Below are 24,749 nucleotides of genomic sequence, written 5' to 3'. Positions count from 1 at the left end.
TTCACTATTTTTTGAATCTAGTCATGTTGTAGTCAGCAACCCAGCTGCAAGTAAGTAGCACAATTGTAGATGTAAATCATAGGTCAATTGCAGCTGATATAGGTTTGCAATCTTTTCCAGAACTTTGAGCCTAATTTCAAAATTATTTAAACGTTGGCAACAACTATTCCATAGACAAAATCACAAAAATGCCTCGGAAATATGAAAAAAACTATCACATCTAAATTGATGGTGAATTATCCGTTTACATACGAAGACTTAAGAAAAATATGACTTTGAAGATAACACTTTCTGGAGTGAAAGATATTTGTCCATATCAGTATTAGAGTAAAACTCGGAAACTATGGTGTAACATGATTTCACTCAGTAATATGATAAATGCTAAGTCATCGTGTAAGGATTAAATTGTAATGGTCAACATTCTGTTGGGTCATCTATATTTAGCAGTTATATAACCAGATATAGAGTGTTTATCTTCCCTAAATATCCTATTTTTCATCTAAAAAGACGACAAAGCCAACAAATATAAATGTTATATGTTTTACTATTTTCAGGAAATATTATTAAGTGAATGCATCTATAGCCCTAAAAGTTTACTTGATACTACTATAATTTTATTGTTTGATGATCTCAAAATGAGTTCAACCAATTAAAAAAAATTCTAACATCATCCTATACATTCAGTCTCATTACCTAGGTAGCACCGTATATCTCCATATGATAAGTGCTTCGATAGTTCATAACAGCATCTTTTGCGGTTCCCAGGTATATTCTGTTGATTACTCCCACCAACTAGTCCTCATTCGTACACAAAACTCATTCTTAGCCAACATTCACACACTTCATACCAATATGAGAAGACCGGAGTGTTGTTGATCAAGCACTTCGGTTGTCTTTGTGAATTTTGTGGCTTTAGCCCTAAGAAAACTAAATGAATGTGTAGTTATCTATTTTTCATGTTCGTGTACATCTGACATTAAAAAGTTACTTAACCTTTTATGTCTTTTCTGCGATGATCCTCACTTTAGGCGCTTAAATCAGTGCGCTGAACGATATTGACCGATGGTTTTTTACTTTTTCAAGCGTAAAACAAAACTAGTTCTTTTCTATTTTGGTTCATTGCTTCCAAAAATTCATCTGGTGAGTCAGATTGTTATAATAATTCCACTAGATATATTACAGGTGCTTACTGACCTTGTCACACTATTTCTCCAACCCTTCAGAGTAAAAGTTAAAAAAATATGAAAGTATATACACAAGTAACTCTTTGTGAGACATTTATTATTCCCATAGATTCGTCTGCTCTCATCTTGCACCACGAAAGTATCCCAACTGTGCAATAAAGTGTGATTGGTACATCAAGTAGTTCCGAATTGATGTCAAGTATGAATTTCAACTGGCATGTTTACCTTTCGGAGACGGGTGCTGAGATTTCACCATTTAATTTGTTTCCTCACGTGGCCCAGAGTTTTGAGACACTTGTTAAAAAAGGAGAAACACTTGAAGTTAATTCTCAGGGTTTTTCTGAACAAAAGGGAGCGAGCATCCAAAATTCTTGGTGGCCAGCTGAAGTGGTGCTAGTATCAGGTTATCTTATATTGCTAAAGTGGTGCATACCGGAGACCGCAGTTTATTCATCTGAGACAACTACATGTCCCGTTTCAGATACATCTCAATATCCCTCAGAAAACACGTTTTGGTTTGATGTTAAAGGTCCAGGTTGGGATTTTGTGCAACCAATGGGTTCGTGTCTATCAAAAAACACTAACTGGACTCCACCAAGTCAGATCTCTCATCTCAGTAATCAAGAAAACTGTTGGCAAAATACCGATTGGGCATCATGTTTACGGAGTCGTTCTGTTTGCAATACCTTTTTCGATCGACGTTGTTTGTACACTTTTGAAACCATTCGCGTTGGGGGGTACTTTGAGTGCGAACATGATCTTGATCCAACTTGTGTTTGGCCTGCAAAGGTGAGCTTATATTTTGTAAACTTAACTATCTCAAGGTGCTTATGAACATTGGTGGACGTGTTCTATTATCATGGTTTGGAACAAGTTCAAAAGCACAAGCATGTGATAAGAGCCGTAAATTTTCTACATTCACTCTGTTTTACCTTAATCGCCGCTTGCACCCACTTGGCTACGGAAAGTTGTGTGATCTCAAATATTGTCCTCCTCCCGGTTATGTATTGGAACGTGCTATTTCAAACATTGATGCTTTTATACGTGGTGCTTGTCCGGCTACCTATAATGACCTTTCTAAATCTGTTGACTCATTTTTACTCAAGTCTATATTCTCTGTCCACAACAATATCCAACCTCTTCATGAATTCAAAGTCGGGTGGAAGTTGGAAGCTGTAAATCCACTTAGACCGTATTTTGTACAGCCAGCCACAGTTGTTAAGGTTTGTTTTCATGTTTATATTAGTTAGCTTAGACTATTTTATCAGTTAATTTGATTGCATACAACTCACGTCCTGATAATAAGACGTTATATCTTCGACTTTGTATCGGATTCGGAAGTAAACATTAGTGATATATACGAATGTATAGTTCAACTGAAATTAGAGGCTGTCGTCTCTAGAGGTCCGATACCAATATTGAGGTTTACTGTCAATTCAGTGTAATTGATCCCATCAAACTCCATGGAGTCTCCAACAATCATTATCAGAAGATATTGCCTACCTTAACTGTTCTAGTTGAAAGTGTAGTAAAGCAGGAAGCTATACAATTGATATCATCACTCTTAATTAATCTTTATGTTTTTGTAGAAGTAGGTCTGTCTATTGAAGTTTTTGTCTAGATCACTTTAAATTTTTTTAATAATAATTCTCCGTAGTAATGAAACTTTGACTCAATGATTTAAAAACTTTCATTTCACAATATCATTTTGCCTACTTTTTTAGATATTGTTAGCCCAAAAACCAGGTGCTTGCTACAGTAAACATCGAGAATTATACTATGCGAAGACCATGGATAAGGATTTTCTATCCGCTAAAGATAAATAAGGAATATAGCATCTGAATTACTGACTCAAACATTTTCTTCCTAGTAGGTAGCTAGGTGGCGTCATATTTACCACAGAAAGGGTTGGGAAACAATATATTGCATGGATCTACACATGATTTTTGGGTTACATTATATTTCAGGCTAACTTTGTAGAATTTAGATTTATCCTCATCACCAATACAGTAGCGCTTATCACCTTGAATAATCATCGTTTTTAGAGTGAATAGGACCTTCATTCCTTGAGGTTCTACTATGTTAAGAATGTTGGTTGAAAATCGGTAGTTATAGACTAAGAAACCTCATGGTAATTTGAGTCATGCGTCATAGTGATATTAATAAACTTACCGCAAACTGTTTAATTAAAAGATATCTTTCATCACAATTCTATTTATTTATTTGTTCACCTGCCACATGATTCTCTCCTCTATTTCCAACATCTTCGGTTTTTATGTTGCTAAACTCTGTGGCGACATGCATCAGTACGTTTTTTCATGGCATTCCAATCCGTTTTCTATGTTTATCCCTTGGCCAGCAAGAGAGAATAGGAAGAATTGACACCAAAATTATAACCTCATTAAGTTGTTGATAAGTTTGTACAACTGCAAACAAAATACAACGAAACGGCATATTTTATAATAGGTCTTGTGTTATTAATCTCAAGATGTTTTTAAGGCTTCTTGACTGTTCACATGAACCAAACAAATCATATCTAATTAAATCTTGGTTCCAAACTCTTAAAAACTCTTTCGCTATATGAATAGTCGGTCTGATACACAGACAAATACAAGTAGAGTAGGACCTGGCAAAAACATACATATGTTGATCTAAGTTTCTACCCTTCATATCATAAAAGCAAACGCTAATCAACAGGAGTAGATAGAAATAAATAAAAATGTACCAGCAGAACAAAAAATAAAAAAGGAGAGACTAAACAATACAAATGGAGCATGAAACATTTCGGATAATACAGTACCAAAGACTTCAGACACTATTCTATCAAACTAGGCAATCACTCAAACTTCGTACTACTGGTTCTCATAAAAACTATAAATAGAACTATAATGACAGTGTTTGGAGAATATGATGATGAATCTTTTAAACGCTTAATTGTCGTATGGAGGTTCGATTAGTTTATTTAGTGAATTCCTTGACTAACTTCAAAGGCTTTTAAATACCTTGAGTGGCAATAAAAAAACGCTTGTTTCCCACTCATTTTACCAAATGTGAAATATTACTTGAGAAATAGTGTGGGGGCTTTGAAATAAACCAAGAATAACCCTGTTTACAATATGAGATGTATTCATTATGTTTCGTATTTTTCTCCTAAGTTACATACAAGTTAATAAGTTTAGTCTGCTCAAAATGTTAATATACATAGAGTCTTAATAAATAAATCGTTAACCGGTGAAGAGCAAATTATTTAGAAGGAACAAATAATTTACTTCTGCCTTATCGAGATTTGTAGAATGGGCTTTCATCTGGCTTTTGTATTAAAAATACTCAGTCGTTAAACTTCGACTGATTTGGTAACATAAATGAACAGTGTAAATAACCTATTTATTGACTTTTCACTCTTCAATTAATTGAGATCACAATTCAGTGAGTTTAACTTAGAATGATTTCAAGAGATCTTTACCATATTACGTGATAAAATCGTATCCTTCAATATCCTAGAACTATCCCAATTATGTATCAGATCTCCATGTGGAATTTCAATCCTAAATTCCTTACAAACTAAAGTTTGCCTTCCAAACAATTTTTTCTTCATTGGTTAACGATTTGTTTATTAAGATCGTATTTCAGTATCAAGAAAGTTGAACAAGGCATTCTTTTCGTGTTCCATAGTAAATTGTATGTTGGGATGACCATTGTTGAAGAGTTCTAACAGGTGGATTCCACTCTGTTTACCATATATATAATCAAATATTTGCACTATGGCTGAAATTAGCTTTTATGGGGAATACGATTTTTTAGTTAATCATCTTCATAAAGCCCGGTAAATATGTTCATCCGCATAAGTTGTACTATATTAGTACTATGACATGAAATTAGCAAGTTGTAAAGAAACTAAAACAAGAAAGTAGCAAGGACAATAAATGAGACTACTCATTGTGAATATGATTAAAGAAGAGGTATATATGAAGCAATGCTTGAATTAGAACTGAAGAGACAGATAAGGAGTAAATGCACACACATCGTTATGAACGATTTGGAGCCCTGTCATTCAAAGGATAGGGTTCAATTCTGATTTAGTCATCAATATAGCTGATCTTACTACTTCAACGCTCCCGTAACTGTACCTAGTAAGACTTTTCCATAGGATTTTTTTGCAGCTCAATTTTTAGCTTAAATGGTAACACTACTCTGCGTTACTGTTCCATAAACCGAGGACTACTAATAAGAAAATATCAAGCAAATGTATACATGACTAGTTAGTTAACAAGCTTAGTTGATTTAAATAACTGTGTGCGTTTCAAATTGAAATCTTTCTATAAAGTAAAATGAGAGTAAAGACCTCTATCTGCTTCAATTAGCCTGATTATTTTACAGTTTTTTTTATTGACAAGCTGTCGAAGTCCCATTCAAATAAATGCAGTTTTACTTACTAAGATATCAGATATGCTGTGCGCGGATCACGTTCAAATGAGTTTCTAGTATTATTTCTATATAGGTAGATTGTTATCAGGCAGGAAATCCAATGTTTGTTTTTTTTCAAAAAAAATTAAAAGAATCTCTCTTTCAACTCGGTTTTGTCAACCTCATTTTGTCATCAGGTTTAGAGTGATGTTAGCTATAGTTGCATAAACAAAGTCTGATTGGCTATTTGATGGTAACCAATAGCAGATTTCTAACCATAAACGTACTCATACCTTAATTTAGTTTGTAATATAGTTTATATGGCTTTCTGACTGGAAACATATATTACTGCTTTATATCTTTCCAAGAGTGTTAAATTTTTCTGTAGGTATCTTCACAAGTAGAATTTTATTTTCTCCTCACTTTCATTTTGTTTTGTTAAAAGTACTGGTTGTGCATATTTAGATTGTTTTAAACACAATCGCTTGTGAACTTGAAATCTGTTATTCGCTGAGTAGTTGTTATTAATGATAAATACTTGTTAACTTAGTCTACTCTCTCTCTCTCTCTTATGTAATCTTATTCAACAGGTATTCAATTCAAATTATTTTCTCGTAGAGTTAGATGACTTAAATCATAATCAAAGTGAATTGGATAAAGAAGATAGTAGTATTATTAACTCAAATTTATTTTCTTCGAAAATTCAGTTTGTTGCTTATGCAGGTATGCCGGAAATTATGCCAGTTAATGAAAGTCAACTAAGAGGAATATGTTTATCTCCACCATCTGGTTGGCCTACAAATAGATATTTTACTTGGACTAATTATCTCACTTATCTATCTGCTCATAACAATTATATAACTAATCAATCAACATCTAAAGATATTAACACTAATAATGTATTTATTGAAGATGATTTTGCTAAGAATAAAATTAGTGTTACTTCAAAAACAACTATAAATGCACTTCATTGTACAAACTCATCTTCTAAAGATGTAAATCAAGTAATTTCTATTAATGATCTACCTATATGTCCTTCAGAGTCCGTTTTCAAAGGGATTCATGCATTTGATTCTGCTCAAAAACTAGAAAATTCAAGTAATTCTAGTTCTGAACAAAATTTTAGTTCATTGTATTCTTCAAAAGGTTGGCAGACCAATGAAAATGATGTCAATTATAAGTCGGATAGGAATGAAGCAAATTCAAATAGATTTTTATTAGGTATGAAGTTGGAGATGGTGCCACCTGCATCTATTTGCTCAAAAGCTCATTATTGTGATATTGGACCTGCACTTTGTACAGCTACAGTTACACGAGTCGAATATCCTCACTTATTATGGCTTCTTCCAGATATACCGTGTATTGAAAACTTTACTAATGATGAGAAAATAACCCATTATCAAAGTAGACCAATATTAATAGATGCTCGATCTACCAATTTGTATCCTGTTGGTTGGTCCGAATTTGTTGGTCATCCACTTATTCCTCCAAGTGGCTACGATACCAGAGAAAGCTTTTCATCAGTTCATGCAGAAAAATCTTACGATAATAATGAAAATGAAGAATCAACTACTCCCTCTACACAATTAAAGAAAGATTGTTGTATTCCTGGAGGTCTCAAACGTACACATGAACTTCAAAGTTATATTATACCCTATACCAAAGAGGAAATATGTCCACCCATTTATATCAATTCAAGATGTTACCTTGGTCCCTTTTTATGTAAAGTAAGCATTTTGAAATGTTTTCATCTGTAAATTACTTGTTAGACAGATTTCAGTCTACTTTAACTCTTGCGACATGTTTTTTCCAGGATTTTATTGTATGAATTATGAATGTGAGTCAAGCGAACATCTTTTATTCATAGTAGTGGCATAAATTTTATCCCTTCATAAAATGTTTTAGAAGTCGTTCAAACCAAGGAGTAATCTAATCATCAATCATCCACCCGAATTTCGAATAAGTTATTCACAATAAAATGCTTACAACGGTTGAAAAAAAGTTTGGTTCAGATAATATCATTAAGTATTTTCAGTGCACAGTCGTAGGTTTTGCTTTCGATATGATAAGGTTAGTACGGTTTCAATGAATGTTAGTTTTACTGTTCTGAGCACTATCTACACTTACTAACTATTAAGTAGTTTTATAGCAATCCAAAGTATTTATATTATGCTGTACCTAAAGTTCTGTAATATCCTATCTACCTTCTACCCAAATATTGCAATGATTTCTCTTATTTTCACTTTGTTTTCTAACTAATAATTTATATTAACACCGTCGTTTATTCACTAGCTTTTCTAAAAACATATGCCATTTACCAACATGCTAGATATCTATAAACTCAAACGAGAGATACTGCCAGGGATTAGTTTGTTTTTCCCCTTGTATGTAATTCAGAACACAAATTCTTTGTAATACATTATCTAACTTATCTTTTGCTCAATAAAAAGTGGTTTTAGGAGCAGAACTGAGATAAAACATTTACTGGTAAAATATTGATTAAAAATAATTTATTGGAATGCTTCAACTGTATCCAGAAAGGGTATTCGTACAGAGTGGGAGTAGTGTAGTGAACAAACACTGGTTGGGGACAATCGAATGTATTTAAGCAAAAATTACAGACTATCTCATTAAATTCTGATAACCATACAAGGAACAGTTAATTTGCAAATTAACAACCAATTGTCTCAATCTTCACTGTTTCTTCTGTAAATCTCAGTTCATCTTCTCTAACTCGATTGTTCATGCATTTTCCTACCAATTGCGCCTCATTTCAGTTCTTTCCTCATCGGTCTTCTGCCCAAATACATTCTATGTCTGACCATCGTCATATACTACTTATATGGATATAAATAGACCACACCACAGTGGTAGCTTTTTAATTGTTATTTGTGACAACACCAATTTTTCCGTCAATCTTCTCTAAAACGATAGTAGATTACTCTTCAATAGTTTTTGAGATAAAGAATAGTTTCTATTTGTAATTTTATAGATAGCTTTGTTCACGTTAACGAATATGTTTATTGATAATTCTAATTGAAAAATCTCTACGTTTTATCAGGTAGACTAATCATGATAACTTTAAAAGTGAAATATTCTTATGATAACAAGGAGAAATAGCCTTAAATTTACACTCTTGACTTATTTAATGTGAACATTCTATCATATTTAACGTTTCTGTGGTTCAGTGTTTTAACTAAAATTTTTCAACTTAATGTGTTTTTCAGTCTAATCTTGACTTACTTCCTCGCCAATTCGGTCCTGGTTCAGTAACAAGAGTGATGCAATGCTTAATTACTCGTTTGATTCGTGCTGCCCATAAACCTGTACGCGTATTACGAATGTTCGAGGCGGATTGGGTTACTGGGATGGCATCTGTTCTTAATAGTCGCAAATCGCCAGGGATAAACACCAAAGATTGTGGAGCAACTGAACTAGATAATAATTTTCGAGTACGAAACACTATTCATCCTTATCTTCAACAGGCTGAAAAAGAAATCATTGAACAGCGTCGGGAAGCCATGTGCGTGGTTTTAGTTAGTGTGAGATGTCCTAGACGAGGAATAAAAATTGAGGTGCCAGTGGAAGTTTGTTGTCGAACAAGAGCCGTTGAAGAATATTGTCGACAGGTAATTTTCAGTTTGTGATGAAAAAACAGATGTTTTGTGGTTTTAGATCATCTAATCATTGACATTTACCCATCCCAATAAACACATTTGATACATTATTCGAATAAAACTGTTGTCTTACCTTTATTCTGAGTAACGGTTGTAAACATGTTATAGCTCTCCCTCTGAGTCTCATGTTTTTGTTTTTTTATTATAAGCTAGAAATTATTTCGCCTAATGACAGGTTGTTTTTTCCACCTTATCATGTATTATATGACACACACACACGTATGTGTGTTCACATCTTACTTGAAATGAAATGGGTTGCCTTGTCATTTTTTTATACATAAGTTGATCATCATAAAAATCGAGACTAGATACATAATGCTTAAACCCTATCCTGTAAAATTCACCATTCGTACTCGAGTTGTTTACACCTACTTATTGAAATGTACCCAACATGAAACCATATTCAACATCACTGTATTATTACAGTTTAATATAACTGTTACAATCTGAAACTAGTTAGTGTTTGTTTATCTTTATATGTTAGAGTATTCAGAACTTTTTTGTGCAAATTAAAGATAGTAAGATTACGGAACACAAATTTCTTATCTGCCCCAACCATACTTACTTGATTATGTTGACTGTGTGTTCGACAGAGATCATTTCTTAGGTGTTATCAGACGAAAAAACTCAAAAATTATCCAACATTGTCAAATGAAATAAAATTAAGTACCATTGTAGGTCATATACCAATAAACTTTCTAATTTGCTAAGATAGCTTGATAGAATACGTTCAGAGGTATGGATTAGTTGTCCTAACCATATTCTCTGTATAAATCAGTTCCTATCTGCATAGTTGTTTACTAGGATTTTGACAACATTTACTACTCATATATAGTAATATTTGACCAGCAGAACAAAAATAGGTAGATCTGGTTAAATTCTGTCATCATCCAGTTTTTTTATGTAGGTCAATTTTTTTTTCTCTTGAAACACCATAAACTTACTACAGATTTCCTAATTTAGTAAACTTTAGTTATATATGTTTGATTTTCTCAGTGTTTATCATTGATCAAATTTCTATTTTAATGAATTTGTTTCATGGTTAGAATATTCAGACATAAACTAGTAATTTGCACATTCAAACCCAGCTCCACCTATAAAACAAAGATGAATGGTGGCTAGCAGTTGAAATCCAAGACTCTCGTCTCGTCCTATTTGAGACTCATCAACTAGGTGTACCTGCATCCTAGAGTTGATGTTCACCTCGGGACTCGAGCTTAGTATTGTTCGCTTCAAACGCCATCGCGTGACCACTTAGCTACTGAATCCAGTTATCCACTAGCTTGTGAAAATTGGGTGAGGTTTTAATTCATTTTTGTATTGCTTGTTTGAATCTTCTCATTGATGTTTAGGACTGCGATCGATCAGTCTCTTATTGGCATATGTGGATTGACTCGATATTGCCTTAAGTTCACCGCCAGCCACCATCCATTCTTGCTTATAAGGCAATATCGAGTCAATCCGCACAGGATGCACATAGACCAATAAGAAACTGATCAACTGCCAACCTAAATATCAATGAGATTCAAACAAAAAAATACAAAAATGAATTACCAACCCCATCTAGTTTGATCTGAGCTACCGAAGAGTATCATTTAGCTTTCACACCAACAATGTGCCTTGAAGCAGAGTACACAAACAAACCTGTACTTGGTAAATAAATCACATCTCTTGAGATTATTTTATGTTGACTTTTGTTCATGACAATTGGATCGCATTAAAACACAGTTGAGGAGATCTAAGTATTTTCACCATTAATTTGTTATACTATATTTCGATATTGTTTAAATCGCTTAGTATTATTTTCTTTGTAATGATCCTTAATTGTTCTTAACATTTTCTTAGTCCTGAAATAACTATCAGAAAGCTGTTATTAGCACAAATTTCTCCTATACATTGAGTAGATAGACCAACCTATTCAACAGTAGTACCAGTAAAACCAGCTGAAGAGCTACATTTATCAAAAGCAATGTTTTGTATGAAAAATTGTAGTGATGCTGTTAGTTACCCAGTCTACCTACCTTCTCTTCATCAAACACACCACGACTCGGCTTCTGTTGTTTTTAAAAAGTCAGTTTCGTAAAGTTAACTATGAAAATTGCATCTTTGATTCAATCCAAGAGAAGTGGATTTTGCACTACTTCGAAACTGCTTAAAACTGAAACGATATAAAAAAGTGTATTTAACAATCCCTGTTAGACATGCTCGAATGTAACATTTCTCGATTATATGACTCAAACTACCCTCCCACGACCTCATGCATCTAACTAGTCATGTATTTTTATTTGATGTTCAGGGCGAGAAAACGTTCCTATGCGAGCACTGGACTATTCTTTTCCAATCTCCGATTACACGTCATTCATTATGTTGTGCATAGATTAGTCAAAGAAATGAAGTTGTCAATGTTTTTAGTGTTCCAAAATATTAAGTATAGTTAGTATACATTCCTTCAAAAGTAAGTGTGAAGTACGCAAACAATCATGTCAAAAATGGTTGTACTAAGAAACTATATTTTATTACACTTTTAGTTGCAGTCAATTTTATACATTTCCTAATTACCTTGTCTCCTTTTAATCATTTCATAGATCTCTCTGGTTTTTGAAGCATGTCCACATCTTCTCAGTCTTGTTCCACCTCCATCACTAGAGGAATCAAATTCAGTAATATCACCATCTGTCAATGGATTAGATAATGATCGTCTATTTTTACAAGAATCAAATGGAATAATCCCTGACCCAAGTGTAGCTCAAATCCCTATTGAAAATATCTCTTTGATTAACGACTGTCCGTCTTTCTGTAACGTCCGTTTACGTTCGCGTTACTTTGATCGTCTTCCAGGATGGAAAAGGCGTTTAAATGCCTTACGTGCATTTACTGACTCTTTTTATACTGATAGTGATCAGAATCGCATTATTTCGGATGCTCCCAACAGTCATGTCACTCGACCTACATCAGCACTACAAAATAATTCAAATTGGGTTAATAGGCTTGAATCACAATCCCTTTTTCAGTCAAGTAGTTGCAAAGTTCCTAATTCAAAGAGCGATAACCATGTGAACAGAGCCAAACGAAAGCGTCAAAACTACTCACGAAACTCCATGAAACATGGTGCTGAAAATATCTCTAATGGTTTTAAAAACATTAACAATGGGCGTACTGCATCTAAAAGGTCTGTCCGCTCTAACTTTGTCAATCCAGCAGGCAAAAAGCGTATCATTAGTTCGGATACAATTACGGTAAACCATCAGACATCACCTATTCGTGAATCACACAGCCATCCCCCATGTACTGTTGCATTTGATACCCCGAAAAATGTACACATCCCTCCTGTTCCTAACTCGCAGCATTCATGGAATCTGAATCATTTATCAGCCACCCTATCAAGTTACTGTCTAACCATACCCAGCATTCCAAATTCTTCACACAGTAACAGTCTAGTTACCGCACAACTACCACCAAATCATATTTCACTAATGGAAAGAGATATTGACTCGTGGCTCTGCAATATTCCAAGGGTAATTTTACCAAGCAATCCTATGTTTTGGACACCTGTTGACTTAGCTTCATATCTTGGCAGTACTGATTGTCGAGAAATGTGGCCATGGCTTGCAGCGGAAGCTGTAGATGGGCAAGCATTTATGTTATTAACTTTACCAGTTCTGCATAGACTAGTTGGTTTACGCTGGAACGATGCTGTACGTCTTGCACGGCATGTGATGTCTGTTAAACAAGCCTTTCTAGAACAGTTTAGTATGAATCCTAATTTAAATGAAACATATTCACCGGAGACAAGATAATGTAACATTGTGATTTAAAACTATCCACTGAAGGGTCGATCCCTTATTGCACAGATATCCATGTTTTTGGCCTCTACCATACAATTAGTCTTTCTAAAATTAGTTTTTTTTGTAAATTCGTCAGTTACTGTAATTTGAAAAAAAAAATTTTTTCAATGTGATTCTACATACTTAATGTATAATTTTTGTATTTTCAACTTCTTGATGTTTCCATCATACTTGATTTTTACTTTATCATCGACTTTTTTTGTATAGTTCAGTGTAATATAAAAAACGTACTCTCCATGTAAAACAAAACAGGTTTATTCAATATGCATAATTATGATGATCGAGTTACTTTTTTAAATGTAAATAAATAAAAAAATATAGTGAAATATGGCAACATTCAAGCAAAACTATTTTGATCACTTTAATTGTATAAACACTTTTCAAGCGCTAATACCGATCGAATTGTTTAAGAAACAACGACAACAAGTATTTCCGCTTATATAGATTCAAGCGTAACGTTTATAGTATATTTATTTGTAAACGGAAGTTTTGATGTTTTTGACCGATGATAACCAGTAGGAAACAATCTTGATTGTCTTCAAGTGGTTCCAGATATAATGAGTCAGTACCTTCTGTGTACATGGTTCTGCCACCTTATGCTTTAAATCGAAAATTTAAGAGCTCTTTCATCACGTGAAAATTGACTCGCGTTGTTGAACTGACTGAAAATTCCGTAGAACTTAATTATTTTCAATTGATAAAAGTTTATCTGTATCAAAATTTATTTTGCGATATAAGTTAATCAATCATACATGGGTAGTATGAAACTTTGTATGGACAATATACCATAAGCCTTATTTCAGTTAACCACTTTAAGCCGTTCTCTAAAAGTCTCATTGTATCAATGATTTCGGTTACTATACACCACGGGATGATCCGAAAATAGGGTTGGAGAGTATTATGTAGTTTTCTTAAGACTAGTGAGACTGTTTATATTAATTTCTCTACTGATCAAAAAATAACCATAATGTGCTGTATCGCCCATACTAATTCATCGTAATTATCGTGAGGATCTGTCACTAAGACTAGTTTTACCTATCATGATCACGCTGCAGTCCACTAACTTAATATTTCTCGCCACTATTTTGGCGAATAGATCTCAAATTCCTGGATGTAAATCTCAATTCTTACTGGTGTGAATGGATAAGTCAGTAACATTGATCAAAAAGTTCGTATTTGTGAAAATCACATCTCTGTCGACTTTCCGTCGTAAACTCCATGGTGAATCACTGATCATTTCGAGAAATACCAGTGAAAATATTTGCATGTTATAGTTCTCATAGATAATCTTATTATCTGGGACTGTTAGTAAATTAGCTTTGCCACAGTTACAAAATCTGAGGCAGTTAAACGTATTTATGATTTATACACATAACTGTTTCTTGGTTTTAGAATACGAACAACAATATACATTGAGAAGACTGTAGTTATTCTGCAAAAACTCATCGTATTAAAGTACATGTATTCGTATGCTTATCTTAGTAAATATTTCAGTTAGTCAGCTACAACGTAGGACCAGACACATATGCTTCGGTTCAAGTTGACACACCTCATTAGCACAACAAGATAAACACCAAATTCATAGAAGTAGTTACTTCAATGGTAGCAATATATAAAAGAAAGATTCCATATAAGGATATAATCTAGGAAGAAAGAATTAGTTCGTAGAAATAAACGTATAGAGCAATTTTAATCTCACGGCTTAAGGGAAGACAAAGAGTGTATGCACTTATGCCATTGTCACCCAGAGTCTCCAACTATTGGTTGCGATTGTTTGCATCTACCGGACCAGAAGTTAGTGACTTCATGGACTGATGCCACGTTTCGGTTCGGCTGACCCTAACTTTCTTCTAATAGTCTCCAACACTAGTCAGCATTGCGCGCCGTGGTAATCGGTGCTCAGGTATGCGTAAAACTTGGCCCAACCAGCTCAGTTGATGAAGATTCACAACCTCATCAACTGATTTACCATCATTCCCTAATACCCTGCGTCTAACCCCACTATTACTTACCCAGTGGTCTCAGATGTTGGCAATATTTCTAGGACATCTGTGATCAAATACTAATAATTTACGAGTATCTTATACTCTTAGTGGACAGCTTTACATAATAAAAAAGTACATCGAACGCCTCTTATGAAATCACAAGAATCAATTCACTCATAAATATGCTGGAAGTGGATAAGTTACACTTTACGGAAATGGTTAAATTGCATCATAAGGCAAGCCCTAACGGAAAAAGGAAAAGAGGAAGACCAAAGAACACATCGTGCCAGGGATCGGAGGCAGACATTAAAAGAATGAATAGCACTTGGGAACAACTGGGAAGGACAGAGTTGGTTGGAGATTTCTGGTCGGCAGCTTATGCTTACGAGCAGTAGCAGGCATAAGTAAAGTAAGTAATACGCTTTCTGTGTTACATCCGACTTGGAGTACCATTCCCTATGATTTAGAACGATTATCAAAATATTGTTAGAAACAGAATCTTATCGAAGTAAGTTGTGTATAAGTGAGTGCAAAATGGTGCTAACACTCAAACTACTTCTGTAACTTACTGAATTCCGATAGACAATTACCCAACAATGAATACCCGATATCTCAACTTCTGCTATTAATAAGCAACCAGGAGAAAAAAAGGCAAGTTAGAGTTTTTATGATTAATAAAAATCAAACTTTTTTTATCACTTCCGAAGTATCCCACGTCTTTCTAATTTTTTACTTTTGAACTTCCCCAGTTTATTTGCTAACTTTTTTTGTAATTCATTTCTTCGTTTCTCTTCTGTTTCCTGAAAGACAATTGAATAAAAGTATAAAACAAGTTTAGAACTTTATTTTAGAAATAACATCATACTGATATGCTTTCGCACTGAATTTAAATCAGTTTGATATCTATAAATATGTTAAATTTTATTTGAAATATTACAGGTCGTAAGCAGCTGATGAGAACTTGAAGAAATAAAATGAATTCATTTTATTCTGTTACTGTTCTCTTCAAGTCAATAAAGGGAAGTATGTGTATACAATGATTGGTTAATTGTGACAACTTATTAACTCAATTATATAATCTTGAGTGAATCACTTGAACAGAAACAATAACTGTAACTTCCTAATATATATTCACTTGGTTGGTTAGAAGTTCTATTTACTGAAATCTATTTAGAAACAGTTACTATAGACATCTCATATATTCCAGTAATTTGATCAATCAGTTGAGCAGTTCATCCATGATGTTAGTTCGTTAATATTATAACTTATTTCTAGCTATGCAAATCAAAATATCAACATAGTAATTGATGAGACGCAAAATGCTCCCCTAATGGACCTTGACTCAACTCCAAATGTTGAGAAGACAAAAAGGGCAGAAATTGTATTTATGATCCGGAATGCTAGTGTTCTTGAAAATCAGCTACTCATAATCCGAGTTTTCTAGCACTTATATCAATGATACTTGCACGGTTTAAAAATTTTGGATAAAGATTACTAAAAGATCAATTTTTCGGCTGATATAGGTTGAGTTTTCCGGAAATAATGGATATGAACTACGACTACTCAACACTTAATCTAAACTTCCGAGATCAATACTTTTTTATAAGATCAGTATTCAAGATACGGAATTCGCGAGTGGGTCACAGTGGCTTCTCCACAACGTTATACCTTATGGCAATCCAGAAAAAGTGAAAATTCGAATGCACGGGAACTCAAATATTTTTACAGTCAGCTTTCTACTTAGCGTTTTAATTACAACGAAAATCATTTTTCTGGCTTTATTTTGACAAATTATTTTCTGTAAACAAATATTCTATCATGTTAATGGAACACTCATATGGTCAGACATAGAATGTATTTGGGCAGAAGACCGATAAGGAAAGAACTGAAATGAAGCGCAATTGGTAGGAAAATGCATAAACAATGAAATTAGAGAAGATGGATTGATATTTACAGAAGGCGCAGTGAAGATTGAGACAATTGATGGTTATTTTGAAAATTAACTGTTCATTGTATGGTTATCAGAATTTAGTGAGATAGTCTGTAATTTTTGCTTAAATACATTCGATTGTCCCCACCAGTGTTCTGTTCACTACACTATTATTACTACTAATTCGATTAATAGTTTGCTGAATACTCACTTGTCAATGAAGTACTTAATTACTAAATAAATTTTTGAATAGTAGTAGTAAAAAAGATTTATTCATACCAGAAGAGTAAAAAAAGGAATATATGTTTTTAGATTGGAAAGAGATCTCAATACAATGGTGAGAATGAGACATGAGACAGAGTAGTTGAGAGTAGAAATTACTATTGAATTCAAAGATGATTTAATCGATATGGATTGAAAAACATTTTCACATTTAAGACCTTATCTAATGAAGGCTATGGTAACAGAAGAAAGATAGTCAACGCATTATTTAATAAAAATTACCTGAACATCTTCAGAGTTTGAATTACTTGATATTATTTCACGTGTAGGCTGTTTCTGTTGTACCGGTGAAGTACACATATTTTCGACTAAATTTACTAATCAATAGTATCGAAGCATACTTTTAGAAGTGAATAAATGTTTAGATGCCTCACAAAAAAGATGTTGAGTAGAGGACGAAGAAAGTAAGCCTTTTGAAAAGTTATATGAACAACTAAAATCCTGAAAAAAACAAAAAAATATGCAAAACCACGAATTTAAAAAAACAGTGTGAAACGTTAGAATTAGACTTCAAAAAATAAAGAAAATTACTATACTAAGATTGTGAAATAATAGGATATTCATCGGGTGAATTTATTTATGGCAGACAAAATACCATGTTTTAGAATGACCTAATAAAAAATATATCAAACGGGTAGAAATGATATTTCAAACGAAAGAAAAATAGAAACCGCTATTCATTTTTAAGATTTATAAAGTATTTGCCAGTGATTAATAGTAAGACTTTGAATTATCCCATTGTTGACATCTAGGATTGAATTTCGATCATCTTTTGATGGCATGACTACATCTTGAGTAGATTGACTCAATATAACTAACTCCGCCTGTAGCTCCTCTGAGGGCTACTGCCGGTCCCAAGCCCGGGTAAAGGAGGAGGGTCAAGCATGGGGTTAGCGACCCCATCCCGTAGAAAACAAACTCGCTAAAAAAACGCTAACCAAAAAATATAACTAACAGGCGTAAGTAATTCTTTATAAAATTAAAAATTAATTTCTCCAGAGCTTTTATGTGGAATGTTGTATGGGGTTAATCAATGCCTTTAAAAAGACACCTATAATTATTGATCTAGAGTGAGTAAAAAGTGCTGTCAATCTCAAGATAATAAACGATCGTCTGAAGATTTGAACCATCAGATGAGGTGGATGGAATGAGTTCAAATCGAACCATAAACAATTTATTACAGAAATACTTATAGGACTTTTATAAGATCGACATGAATAAATAACTAGGTACTAAATTCATGTTACACATTTAATGATACAAGCAAAAATGAGAAATTAGAACCAAATTAATGAAAACAATGACCGGGCGATGACATTATCCCATCATATTTCTAAAGCTAGTTCTCAAAGATCAAGTAAATTGTTTTAGTGATTGGTTTCGAGACTCCAGAAGGACCATCGGTCCTGAAATTTAAGAAACATAACTCAGAAATTAATCGACTTTTTTATACAAACTGCACTGCTTTATAATTAAAAAGTATATTGTACATTCGGTAGAATATTTTAGATTCTTGATGTGTCCCAAGTAGCTAGAAAGGTCTGAACTAGTCAATGATCGTGTTGCACGACTTCATAACACTTTAGGATAACCTTAACACGCACATTATATGGTGACTTATAGAAAACTGTCAAGTATATTTCCGACACTACACAAACAAACTTCCATAGAATACCCTCGAATACGAACCTGAGATATAAAATAGTAAAGATTTGATTAGTGTCAACAGTAGCGCCATGTATTCCCACTATATTTTTCAAATTAATTCCGATTTATATGGATGCAAATCGGGAAAAAATTAACAACACTAGTAAAAAAGTTTTTGAACGGAGATTCGAAATCCAAAAGAAACTAAGATACCAGTTACGGTTCCGTTACTGACCATAATTACTGGTGCTGTCTACTGTTGACTAGCTTTGATATGTTGAAATATCAGGCGTGTGCCCTGAATGCGACTGATACCTGAAGATTTCGGAGAAAAAATTGTGAGGACTTTTTAACAACTAACCAGATCCACGTCTTCCTTTTTCAAGTCTTCACCCACTAGTTTAATTTGACATTTAAATTATCATTGTTACTTGGAAGCATTAATTTTTCATGAAGCCGATTTGCATGATGATTTAAAGCCAACAACTTGTTATTGAGTAAATCTTGCTTTTTACAAAGTGATTCTAGTGCAAATGAAAGTGGCAAAATAACATGATAATGCAGCTAAAAATAAATCATTTTATAATGTAATTAGGTACCACAGAAGAGACAGGAACAACAGCATCACTAGTCCAAGTTATTAAAGATTCTCCAACGGCGTACTGAAAAGAAACACTACATATGTCTGTGCAAACCTGGATATTAGCTACCACTTCTCCAAAATTAAAACAATCACGAATAGTGTGGCGGAGGGTATCACGCTGAAATTCAAACTGTGGATTAAGAGTCTTTATTTTGAAAATGTACGGAACAGAATAAGTGAACCTTTAATCTTTGAAATAACTCTTCTTCAGAAACAGTTTCAACCCAAAATTTATCTTTCAGGAAGAAGAAAGAAATTCCATTACAAAAATGTCTCTTTTTGCACTCATCGCACGGACAGTTCACTTCGGAGTCAATTGCAGTACAAATTATTCCCTCAACGATCCTGCAGTTCATTATAAGCAATCGTCTTGAAGGCGTTTTCTAATAGTTGACAGTTAGTAACTAGAGTGGAACTGGAACACAAACATCTATCCAAGATATGTATCTGAAAAACATGTGGACGAATACTTTACAATCGAAAATTCAATATAATAAATTAAGGCGAAGTTGTCTTAAGAATGGATCGGAATTGAATAAAAAATCAATGGATGATAGTAATCTGTTTATTTAACAACTGATTTGGAAACATCTAAAGCTCCAGAGGTTACATTACACAAAGTAATCTGAAGTTATGAAAATAAAAAGCCTAAAATAGGGAATATCAGTAAAACTTATCAGAGGAAAACGATTTCTGAGCCGGTTACTCTGGATGAGCGAGAGAGCATTGGAAACTTCTTACGGTTTTCGGCTTTTTACCATGGTTTTCCAAAGGTTATAACATTTTTTAAGCACTGGGACCGAAAGATGTTGCTGTATTAAAATAATTTGAATTTGTGAATGGTCAGTTTAATTCAAAATGCTGTGACGCGACGTCAGTCATTCGACGATAAACAACATAGAACAAAGGATTAATGTACATCGAACAAGTTCCCACACCATAGTAGAATAATAAGACTAAGTTGACAAGAATAATAAAGAGAATTCAAAGCAATAGTGCAAATTTTATTTTGAGGACACTTTCAGAACTGTGGTCGGTAATGCTGACTTGTAACGTGTCTAAAAACACAGATGTAGTGCCCCGAAACAGATTATTTACATGTCAGAAAAGGGATATAAACAAATGTACAGGACAAACTAAATCTAACGTCACATACTTTTTCGGTGAAATAATGAGCAAATTTTTTAGAAGCAACATAAATTTAAAAATAAACCTAGTATTCATCAGCTTTTATGTCCAATGCTTTTGCTTGAGTAAGCCGACCGAACTACTTCTGAAGTGCTTTGGCAAGTGTTGTTAGTGTTATTGAGAATTTCCGATCGGAAATTCGCTATGTTAGTATTTCGACTGATTCAGTCAACCAGTCATTTGGTAAATTGGGACCGAATTTGTACTGACTCAAGCTGCCACACGTCACAGTAGCAAAGCAAGAGGAACTAACAAAACATGAAGTATAGAAAGCGAAGTAACAGTATTCATTACTATGGGGAGTCAAACGTAGAAAGTGGTTTAAAGAGAATGAGATTGAAAAATTAAGATTATGGGATGACACTAAATGAGGGAAGATGAATGCAACTACACCGTTATAATTAGGAGCAAAGTAGATAGCAAACGGAACTACACACAATCGACGTCTTGAAAAAGTCACATTTTGTGTGGAAACTCAGAGAATAAACTTAGCTGAGAGCATCAATGACATATAAGAGATCTCTAATGTTTCGTTTACTCCGAAGTCAATCCAGAGGAAGATTTTGAACACATTCCACTTAGTTGAACGTTAGTTACTGATCGATGAATGCATACTTCATGAGGAAGCCAAGGTGAAATAAAAATAGCGGATATTCTACTTGTTAATTAACAAAGTCTGAGGATATCACAGTAGATGATTAAAACACTAAGTAAAAAGAGTGAAGCGATTTATTGTAGAACAAAGGTGTGTTGAGTTGTTTTGACGTAGTCACTTACCAACCAACGAAATCACGAGGCTAAACAGTAAGCTTGCAGCCATTATAATGACAGAATTCTGAAACTAAACAGTTTGGATTACATGGTTCCCAATTAGTGCACCGTCTATACATATTTATTCATATATCTAACCACACATGTTCAGAGAAACCAAACAGTCGTTTGAAACAGCAATACCAAACCGTTTCTTTTGTAGTACAAAAGACAAGGCAGATAATTGAATAAACTTCATATAAGATCTACAATAGTGAATTCATGCTCAGAAAACTTGAATAGAGTTAATTCGTCACAATAAGTCGGGGTAAAATGATTTGATATGTTTTAAATAACAGAGGTGTTAATAAGAACTTTTGGTGAGTTTTTAGTGAACTAAGGAATGTTTGGTAAATGTTATAAACCCCTAATCTTAAGTGACCAATTGGTCATTTATTATTATTGAAGAAATAAGGATAATTCAGCGGGAATGTATATCGTCGGCATAATTTTCTTAAGCAAAATATATAAAACCTATCTGAACCCATTTCATGAATCTCCCTAGATGGCCCCTATTACTGGCAGAAATATAGGACTAGAAGTGATCACATTTAAGGCGGAACATAGGGCCGAACATCGCAAAACTTCCTATTTTTCTGACATGGTTAAGTGTAAGACCAAGCGTAAAATATAAAAAGCGTTGATGGCCAAAGAAGTAAAAGCAAACAGGTTTCAGTAATTGCGACTAATAATGCAAACGTCACATGACAATTGTCACCAGTAAATCTGAGCTTAATTTTCCTCCCGCCAAATTATGATACTGATGCGTCCTATAAAGTTGATCCACATTAACGATTTTAGATCGTTGTGCCATGAGCTGTAACTTATACGAAGCAGTAAACATTCCAAAACCCAGTGCTATTTCAAACCTAATTTACTTTTATTACATTCAGCATATATCCAATTACATGTGTATATAAATAGGAAAAAATCTATTTTATTAATTATTGAGCTACCGGTCGGTAACACTTCTCTTAATACCCTCAAAAATTATGGAGTCCTTGACATGCTACGGTCCAGATAATTACTTACTATCCATAAATTTCTTTTCATCCCAACAGCACGATTTCAGAAAAGGTCACTCTTGTATAGCCAACCTGCTGGATGAGTTGGACAGATGGATAACCATCCTTGATCGCAAGGAGAAGGTTGGTGTCATCTGCCTTGACTTCTAAAAAGCATTTTATAGGGTCAACCATATATGTTTTATGAATAAGCTCAGACGACTAGGTATCAAATCACTCTTAATTGATTGGCTCACTTCATATCTAAAAATCGACATTTCAAGGTCAGGGTTAACTTCACTTACTCTCAATCAATGGAATGTTATAGTGAGGTCTCCTGTAGTTTAGTACTTAGACCTCTTTTCCTGATTTATATAAACGATCTTGCACTGCAGGTATCATCAGATTTATTACTTTCCGCTGATGATGTGAAACTCGAGAGAAATATACAGCCAAGAAGATAAACTGGCACATTGTCAGGGTCGGATTCAACTGCAAATTTATGCAGATAATAAAGGACTTACCTTTGACACTTTAACGTGTAAAGTAGTTCATCTGATACGTGTGTAGATAGTCAATGATGATGATCTCTGTCGAATGATTAGGGGCCTACTCGAGTTAGACGAAAATGGTGTGGCCAACTGCTAACGTTGAAATCGCACCTCGCGGTCAGCACATAACGTGGATCACCCCATCCTTGAATCAAGGCTCTATGGATGCTTTGAAGACCGTACAACAGAAAGGAACGTCACTGTGGAAATATATTAGTAATAATGACTACCGAGAAAATACTGGGACCACCACCGTGTAGTGACCGGCCAGTCTCGATAAGAACACGATTGGAATAATAGAAACAATTATTATTATTGTAACCAATTGTACCAGAGATTGTTTTACTGTATTTGTTTAACTGTATCCGTTTCACTTCTTGTTCCATATACCGCCTGGTTTGGTTCGAGCTTGCTCACGCACTGCTTGTTCGCTTGTACTCTTTGGCACGTCTCGGTATTATTTCGATACCACGAGATCGCCAATAAATATACTTGATCTGGACTAGTAAAGCCTTCTGGTTTACGGGCTATCAAGGGAACCAAGTCATATTTGTACGCGTAATCGAATAGTAGTGGTGATCATAGTCCGCCCACGACTCGACATCCACTACAACCGCATGTGCGAGTCTATGGCATATGATTGACTGATGCGAGTTGGTTGTCCTTGACTTCGACAGGGATCGATTATCTCCTCAATATTCGGCGACCCAACTGCCAGATGATTTGGCTAGGGCTCAGTGGCATTTCACTGGCCCCACACATGTTCCAGGCTACGAATACAACTTGGGTAACTCCCCTCTGGAGGCATCAGAAGTTGAAAAAGATCTAGAATTGTTGGCACACTACGATCTGAAGTCTTACGATAACTGAGATGAAATGCCTTTCGAGGGAATCTTTCACTGAAAACGCTTAGGAACATTTATGACCATTTCGACAAAAGAATATTCCACATAATTTTCAACAGTTTTATTCGTCCCCATTTAGAGTACGGAAACATAGTATTTTCTACCCCACTTGAAGAAGGATCAGGACACTCTGGAACGTATCCAATGGCGAGCCACGTAACCAGTTCGGGGACTCAGATTCATGTCATATGAAGAGCACCTCCAACCATTAAAACGTTAATCATCATAATACAGGCGTCCTTGAGGTGACGTTCTAATGAATTATAGCATCCTCAACTACTTAAGCATGGTCCCAGCACAAACCTCAAGAGTAACACTTAGAAGCTGGAGACACAACACATCAGATCGGATTGTAAACACACCTTGTACTCGTTAAGAGTGGTCAAATATTGGAGTTCGCTACCAGGTGAGCTAGTCCAAGTGACTTCCCGAGAGTCCTTTAGGAGAAAACTTGATATATTCTTAAGGACTAAGGACAATATCTCATTATTAGGTACTAGTTTATTTTTCCTCTTTTATCATTAATATACTTAGGTTCCTACTTGGAGGTATCGATGATCCACTGCTACTAGATACGGATGCCCGTTAAGCAAAATCTTCTTCTATTTCTTACAAAACCATTTAAACTATTGGAATACACACGATGATTGAAGACTGAAATTGGTGAGTCAAATTTGAGATTTGACGTTGCGTG

The 24,749-nt window shown here is 34.3% G+C and overlaps 2 protein-coding genes across 2 annotated transcripts; one reads left to right on the top strand and one right to left on the bottom strand.

The window, feature by feature from the left end:
• Positions 1-1,376: 1,376 nt before the first annotated feature.
• Smp_074050 (scm-relatedprotein containing 4 mbt domains (sfmbt)) lies at positions 1,377-13,062 on the top strand (the record flags this gene model as incomplete). The annotated part of the gene is made up of 5 exons (XM_018798889.1): positions 1,377-1,973; positions 2,009-2,407; positions 6,179-7,315; positions 8,816-9,217; positions 11,851-13,062. 5 exons carry the CDS (start codon positions 1,377-1,379, stop codon positions 13,060-13,062), a joined length of 3,747 nt encoding a protein of 1,248 aa, XP_018650733.1.
• Positions 13,063-15,790: 2,728 nt separating this feature from the next.
• On the bottom strand, positions 15,791-19,953 carry Smp_074060 (hypothetical protein; the record flags this gene model as incomplete). Its single annotated transcript, XM_018798888.1, has 7 exons — positions 15,791-15,895; positions 17,530-17,615; positions 17,649-17,748; positions 19,316-19,350; positions 19,386-19,518; positions 19,554-19,742; positions 19,780-19,953. The coding sequence occupies 7 exons, from the start codon at positions 19,951-19,953 to the stop codon at positions 15,791-15,793; spliced, it is 822 nt and encodes a 273-aa protein (XP_018650732.1).
• Between the last annotated feature and the right edge of the window lie 4,796 nt (positions 19,954-24,749).

This window comes from Schistosoma mansoni, chromosome 3 (assembly GCF_000237925.1).
Source record: "Schistosoma mansoni strain Puerto Rico chromosome 3, complete genome".
Lineage (NCBI taxonomy): Eukaryota > Metazoa > Platyhelminthes > Trematoda > Strigeidida > Schistosomatidae > Schistosoma > Schistosoma mansoni.
This window is presented reverse-complemented; position numbering and strand designations above follow the sequence as displayed.